Consider the following 7,332-nt stretch of genomic DNA (forward strand, 5'->3'; position numbering starts at 1 on the left):
GGCAAGAGAGTGCCCAGAGCCAGAGAGGTGGCATCTGCCCCCAGCTGACGGGCCTCCCTGGCCTGGAAGGCAGTGAGCAAGTGCTTGCTCCCCTTGCCACCACTTCTCACCCCAAGCCTCACCCTCCCCACTCAGCACAGAGTTTCCCACGGGCTGGTAGGAGGGCGGGGTTCTTGCCCCCCAAATCCTGAGGCCTCCGGATGGGTGAAAGCAATGCTTCTTGCCCTTCCCTGCCCTCTGAAACTCACTCCCAGACCCCTAACTTCTGCCGATAAGATACAACTGCAAACGAAGTCCACAAGAGCCAAAACCAAAAAAACACATCAAGCACCCCTAGTCATTGGGGAATAGGGGTGCAGGGTTGCAGAATGGAGCCCCACAGCCTAGCACTCGTCCAGCCGGGCTCCCGGACACGCATGGCTTCCCCCTCACCCCTCCCCGCCCTTTTTTTTTTTTTTCAAAGAATAAAACCAAAGTCTAAAGATGTTCAGTCACTCGCTCAAGGTCACTCAGTCGGCCAGGAAGCGACTGGCCCAAACGTGAACACACTTGTGGCCAACAACAGCACATCGCGCAGCTTCCACCACTGCCCGCTGCAGACAGGCCCGGGTCAGGGTGACAGTCCTCACAATCGCCACATAAAATGACTTCAAAACCAGCTCGGAGGGAAGCCCAGGATGACAGCTCCGCGTGCGCCCTGTGCACCGCGCTCTGGTTCGTGTGGGCAGTCTCCGAGGGCACGAAACGCCCAGGCAGGACTAGGACCAGGAGGGGCTCCCTGCTCATGGTTCCCCCACCCCCGCAAAAGAAAAAAAAATCCCTCCATTTGTTCCCAGCAGGTATCGCCACTCCAGGCCTTTGCCACCTCGCCATCCGAGGTTCTCAGACCAACCCAAACCTCAGGAGAACACACCCCTACACACACATACACATACGCGCTCGTGAGCGCGAGCGCGACGCGACCACTGCCCCGATCGTTTTTGCAACGAATTTCTAGGGGCCGCATTCCCGTCGCCCGCGGGGCGACCCGGGGTCCCCTGCCGGGCTAGCCAGGCACGCGTGGGCACCTGTGAACCGCGCAAGAGGCAGCCCGCCCCGCACCAGGGAGCGTCTGCAAAGTGGCCACGACGCCGCGGCCGAAGCGTGAGACCTGCAAATTCTCCCCACGCTGGTCGGTGTCCTCCGGAGCGCGCCGAACGCTACCGCGCTCCCCCTCACCCGGAGCGCGAGGGGCGCGGAGCCTGCGCCCCAGGGTGCGCCCGATTCGTTGCTCCTTGGGCCGTAGTCTCCAAGAGGCTTCGGCTGGCTCCGCAGGGTCGTTCCGGGGCTGCAGCTCCGGCGTCTTGGAAAAGATTCATTTAGTTCTGTTTGCGCTCGGGTGAAAAATTTTGGAAGATAACGAAAGCCCCCCCCCCTTGGCAAAAGCCAATCGCGCCCGCCAAGCGTCCCGCTGGCCCCGCGGCGGCGGCGGGGAAGCGGCCCGGGCCGGGAGGAGCGGGGAGCGTCTGCTAATTGCAGCTTCGTTAGATTTTGGGTTTGGGAGGCTGCGGTTCGGGCGCTAATATCCGCCGCCCATTATCCCGGCTAATAAATTTGACCTATTGTTCGTTTGTTAAAATGATGTCACCTTGGAACAGTCCCTAAGCTCCTATTTCCATGAATTAGGCCTTTATTGAAAGCCAGGAGCCAATGAGAGGAGAGAGGCTTGTTGATCGCAGCCAATGGCTGCGGCGGGAGAGGAATTAGCAGCGGAAACTCCAGGTTCGGTTCAAGAAAGATGACACAGAGCCTGTCGGGCCCGCGCACTCTTGGCAAAGTTTCAGTGCGACGAGAGGCGCCGGGCGCTCCATGGCCGCGCCGTAACGGGGACCCAGCCGCCTCCCCGCCCAGCCCAGCCCAGCCCTTCCGCCCACCCAGGATGGAGGCGCCCGCCAGCGCGCAGACCCCGCACCCGCACGAGCCCATCAGCTTCGGCATCGACCAGATCCTCAACAGCCCGGACCAGGACAGCGCGCCCGCCCCGCGGGGCCCCGACGGCGCCAGCTACCTGGGAGGGCCCCCCGGGGGCCGTCCGGGCGCCACGTACCCGTCGCTGCCCGCCTCCTTTGCGGGCCTCGGCGCGCCCTTCGAGGACGCGGGATCTTATAGTGTCAATCTAAGCCTGGCTCCCGCCGGCGTGATCCGGGTGCCAGCGCACAGGCCTCTGCCAGGGGCCGTGCCGCCGCCTCTCCCAAGCGCGCTGCCCGCCATGCCCTCCGTGCCCACGGTCTCCAGCCTGGGCGGCCTCAACTTCCCCTGGATGGAGAGCAGCCGCCGTTTCGTGAAAGACCGCTTCACAGGTGAGCCGAGCCGGCCGGCAGGCGCCAGGCCTCAGCCCTCCCGGGTGCCAAGGGCGCCGCGCCCTGTGCGCTCCACCCCCTGGAAACGAAGCCGGAGGCCCAAGCACAAGGGCGGAGGCCTCGGCGCCCTGGTCCCCAGGCCGACTTAGAAGGGAGGGAAGCGGTGAATTGCAGGATGGGGGGGGGGGGATAAGCCGATGTCCGGGGGAGGGAGAAAGAGAAAGGGGGCGCGGGGCGTCTCCCGACCCGCCGCTGCCACTGGGGACGCGCGCGACCAGAGGAACAGCGACGACTCTGTGTCCTCCCCCCACGGGGGGCCACTGCGTCCACAAGGGGCCGGAACGGAGGGCTTGAAGGGACTTGGCGTGTCTCCGCAGCGGCGGCCGCGCTCACGCCCTTCACCGTGACCCGGCGCATCGGCCACCCCTATCAGAACCGGACGCCACCCAAGCGTAAGAAGCCGCGCACGTCCTTTTCCCGGGTGCAGATTTGCGAGCTGGAAAAGCGCTTCCACCGCCAGAAATACCTAGCCTCGGCCGAGAGGGCGGCACTCGCCAAGTCTCTCAAAATGACAGACGCGCAGGTCAAGACCTGGTTCCAAAACCGGAGGACCAAGTGGCGGTGAGAGAGGCCCGGCCCAGCCCACCTGGCACCTGCCCAGCACCTGCCCCGCCCCGCCCCGCGCGCTCTCCACCCCTGTGCGGGGAAGGCCCCCTCCTCGCGCCGTACCCTTTCCGGGATTTTATCTCCGCTTTTCCAGGGTGCACGCCTGGATCTTCCCTCCCCACATCTCAAACGCTTAGCTTTCACCTCCAGGCTCCCAGCCCCAGTGACCCCTCCAACTCTTGCTGTTTTGTCTCCTGTGCTCGCTCGATTTCCACTCACCTGCCCCCCTCCACCTCCCCCTTCTCAACCCTCCCCCAGGACCACCTCCTCCCTCCCTTGGCCTAGCCCGCCCTACGTGCAGGTTCCTTGTCCCATTCGCTCCTTGCCCCGTTTTTATCTGCTCTCCCGTTTGCATCTAACCCGTAAACGGCGAAGAGATCGCGTCCTGTAGGAGGGTTCGAGGTAGGGCCGGGCCTGCGGGCGCCTGGCAGGGTTGCCGCGCCATCCCTGCGCCCCCCCCCCCGCCACTTTGCCCGCATGGCCTAAGGCCTTATAAACATGCCCTGCCCTTGTTACCCCGCGCACCAGAAACAATCTTTATTGTTGGCGAAGTCACGGGATCCGGGAGTGCAGGTGCACAGGCGGGCAGAGTTCCCCTCCGGCGACCCCCGCGTGCACAACAAAAAACAGCTGGTCGCGGCCCACTGGGCGGAGGCGCCGGCCGGGGGTGGGGTGGCGTGGCGGCTGCGGTGGGGTGGGGAGTGTTCCGGGGAGGACAAGGGCCCCCGCAGCGCCGGGTGCTTGACGGAGCTGTCCCTCTCCCTCCCTTGGTGCAGGCGGCAGACGGCGGAGGAGCGGGAGGCGGAGCGGCAGCAGGCGAGCCGGCTCATGCTGCAGCTGCAACACGACGCCTTCCAAAAGAGCCTCAACGACTCCATCCAGCCCGACCCGCTCTGTCTGCACAACTCGTCGCTCTTCGCGCTGCAGAATCTGCAGCCCTGGGAGGAGGATAGTTCCAAGGTCCCCGCCGTCACCTCGCTGGTGTGAGCCACTGGCGCGCGCACCGTCGCAGCGGATCACCGACGTCCCCCTTCTCCGGGGCGCCCCGGACCCCTACCCCAGCCGGGCTGGGGGAGGTGGGAAGGGGGGGATGGGGTGGGTCGGCCACCGGCGAGCCGAGACGGGAAGAAGCGGCCGCCAAGCTGCAGGAGGGCCCCCCGAGCGCGGCAGCAAACCGGCCGGCCGGCCGGGCCGCGGAGGGAAGCTGGGCCCGGGCTCCACGCGCGGCTGCACAATCCGAGCCCCGCGCCCCGCGCCCCGACGCCCCCAGGCCCGGGCCTGACAAAGAAAGCGCCTTACGTTTCTCAGCCCCCCGCCCGCACTACCCCCTTCGGGCTGGGCGCCTGTATTATACTTTGTACTTTTGCCCAAACGTGTAAATAATAATAAAGAAAAAGTTTTGGCTTTTTTTTTTCTTTAGAAACCGGCCCCCCTGCTTCCCTTCGCGGGGTGAAGGGGGGACCGATGGAGGAGGGGGCGGCCCACCCGGTGGCTGGAGGGGGAAGCGCCTGCGTTCGGGCTGAGTCCACTCCTCTCCTTTTTCCGTTCCTTTTATTTAAGTCGTTTTATTTAATAAAAAAAAGTTAGCTATTTCACTTAACGCCACTTTTATTTCGTTTTCGTTTCAATACTGCTCGTCGACCGAGGCCCTGCGCCCCAACCCCTGCGGCAGTATAAGCAGCCCAACATGCGAGCGAGCGAGCGAGCGGCCGGCGCGCGGGAGCGGGTGCACAGCTCCACGGTTCTGTCGCCGTTCGGCTCAGCTCCAACCCCGGCCCGGGGGCCCCGCGGAGGATGCGCGGTGCAGGTCAGTTCGTGTCGGCTGCCCGCAATCTGCGTGCCCGCGCCACGCGGATGGAAGGCGCTGTAGGCCTGAAGGCCGCTTCCAGTGTGACCAGTGCTGGGGAGCGCCAGGCCAGGTCAGGTGCACCTGGGAGGGTGAGAGCAGGAGCCAGAACGAGGATCGCTCCACGCCCCGGGGACCCAGGTCTCCAATAAGAGACCCAGGATCGTGCGCGCGCGTAGAGCCGCTGCACCTCTAGGTCTGTGGACGCCGGGGTGGGGGTGGGAGCCAAGCGCAAAGCGCGACCCCTGGACTCCCTCTCTGGTTTGCTTGGGACCCCAGGTGGAGCATGACGTCGTGTGACGTCACTGGCCAGGAGGGGCGGGGCGCTCGGGGCGCGCAGAACCTTAGGCCGCGATTTGGCCTGACAGTGACCGGGTCCACCCGGCCTGACCCGTGGCTCGGCGGGACTTGGAAGTTGCGGGGTTGTGGGATGGCAAGTGTTGCCCCTACAAACAAGCACTGGAGTGTCCGTGAACATTTCCTTGTGCCCTTTGGGTTCCCCTTTTATCGTGCTGCCTTTCTGTCCTTGAATTAATCTCTTTCCCGGCCGGCCTCCCCATTTCTTCCTTCGCGTTCTCCATTTTCTCCTTTTCTGGTCGGAGTGTTCCTTTTCTTTTTCCATAAGCTTGATGTTTAGTAGCTCGTCTTCTTGGTCTCTAATTTCTGAATCCCTCCCTTGACCGGCTCTTGTTTTCCTTCTTATTTGACTCTCCCCATCCCCACCCCCGTCGATTTCTCTATCTCGCCCCGTTCCATCACGCTTTTTGTCCTTTTTATCTTCGCTTCCTCATCCCTCAAAATCTCTCCTGGCTGCTCTCTTGGTCTCTTTTCCTTTCCTTTCTCCCTTCCTCTTTCCTCCCTACGGCGGGGGCCGACCTGGGCTCCCAGGAGCACCACCGAGCCTCCTCACTTTTCGGGGAAGATCCCAGAATCCCCGCCCGCCTCGGCCCCACCGTGTCCCTCCCGGCCACCTGTGGCCTCCAGGGCCTGGGGAGACTTCGTTGCAAGCGGGGTTGCGGGATGGTCGGCGCTTGGCAGCAGTGGCGGACAGGGCCTCCTCCACCCGCTCCCCTGGCTCCATCTTTCCGGTCACCTCCCCAAATCTGCACCTCTGGGGGTTTTCAGTCTCCCTTGGGGGCGTCTCAGAACTTGGTCTCTTCTGAAAGTGCTTTCCTAAAACGCTTTTGTTTTCTCCGCTGGCAAGCCGGTGGGAACGCGGCCTCCGGGACGCTTTGCACCTGCACCGTTCTGTCCCGTAGCTCCGCCTTATAGCCTGAGGATCCGCTTTCCTAAATCACCGGAGTGGCTCTGCCTGGGTAACCCTCGATTATTGGGCTCGTTGGTAACACACAAACGTCTTCTCTTTCCTTTCTGACGCCTTACGTGGCGCCAACGTCGCTCGGCCGGGAGTTGAGATCGGGTCTCGCTGCAGTGCTCAGCAGCCTCAGGCCTTGGCGTGCCCCGGACCATCGCGGCGCTTGCAGGCCTCGCTCTGCCTCGCGGGCTGGGCAGGGGATCTCGGGGAGCCAGGGAGCTGAGCACCCTCGAGGGGATCCAGGTCGCTACTGGCATCCGCAAAGGGAGGAAGCGGTGCCAGGGCGACTCATGCCTAATCCCTTCTTCCCAACATGCCAGGTTCTCGCAGAACTTCGTGTGGCAGCTCCTGGCAGAAAGTCGCCGCTGCCGGCCGCGGAACCTGGCACCAGAGGGTGGTGGGGCAGAATCCTCCAAGGTTATTAAATTTCTGGATCCAACGGAGGCTCCCCGGAGCCTGTATTGGGTGGGGGATAAATGAGACAGACCCTGAGAGGTCCCTGCAAGGGGCCCGTTTTTGCTATGTCTCCCCACTGAAGGCCTAACCTCCCTCGGGGAGAGGACTGCCTCTCCTTTCCGTTAGCCTTTCCCGGCCACAGTACCAGCTTCTTTGGATGCGCACCCACTTCACAGATGCAAGACAGATAAACCAGAGGCAGCATCGCGGCCCCAAAGCACTTGTCGCACTAGTTCTCCCCGAGCCTTGATTCCAGTCGCAGGAGCTGAGGACCGCGGGTATCAAGGGAGAAAGCTGCAAGTGGGCGCTCACTCGCCCTGGGATGCTCCGCAGCGGGCGTGGTCCAGCAAGGCCCCGGCCTGATCCCAACCTTGTAGAAGGAGCGGTGGAGAACGCTGGGGCCGGGCGCTCACTCGATGCAGCGCGGCGGGTGGTTCCCGGTGCGCCACGCCGGCCGAGAGCGAGCTTTGCCGAGAGCGAGCCGTGCGGGGCAACTCGACCGGCTCAGCACCTGAGAGGCTTGGCTGCGCCTCCCTCCCCAATTTATAAATAGAAAACTGAAGTCCTCGAGAAACTCAGAAATTGAATAATGGGTCGCGCACAGCGGCGTCAGGTGCCCTAGCCCCTCGATCCAAGCTTGGGGAGGGGACGGAAGGGCAAGATAAGGGGATGTGTAGGCGGCCTGAGGGCCTACATCCCTCCTGACACCA

The 7,332-nt window shown here is 63.6% G+C and overlaps 1 protein-coding gene across 1 annotated transcript; it reads left to right on the plus strand.

The window, feature by feature from the left end:
- Window positions 1–1,789: 1,789 nt before the first annotated feature.
- TLX3 (T cell leukemia homeobox 3) lies at window positions 1,790–4,100 on the plus strand. Its single transcript, XM_040976752.1, has 3 exons — window positions 1,790–2,339; window positions 2,717–2,960; window positions 3,782–4,100. Exons 1-3 carry the CDS (start codon window positions 1,919–1,921, stop codon window positions 3,990–3,992), a joined length of 876 nt encoding a protein of 291 aa, XP_040832686.1. The 5' UTR covers window positions 1,790–1,918; the 3' UTR covers window positions 3,993–4,100.
- The last annotated feature ends 3,232 nt before the right edge of the window (window positions 4,101–7,332 follow it).

The sequence above is a fragment of the Ochotona curzoniae genome, unplaced genomic scaffold (assembly GCF_017591425.1).
Source record: "Ochotona curzoniae isolate NIBS_2020 unplaced genomic scaffold, NIBS_Ocur_1.0 contig_1, whole genome shotgun sequence".
In the NCBI taxonomy this organism is placed as follows: Eukaryota; Metazoa; Chordata; class Mammalia; order Lagomorpha; family Ochotonidae; genus Ochotona; species Ochotona curzoniae.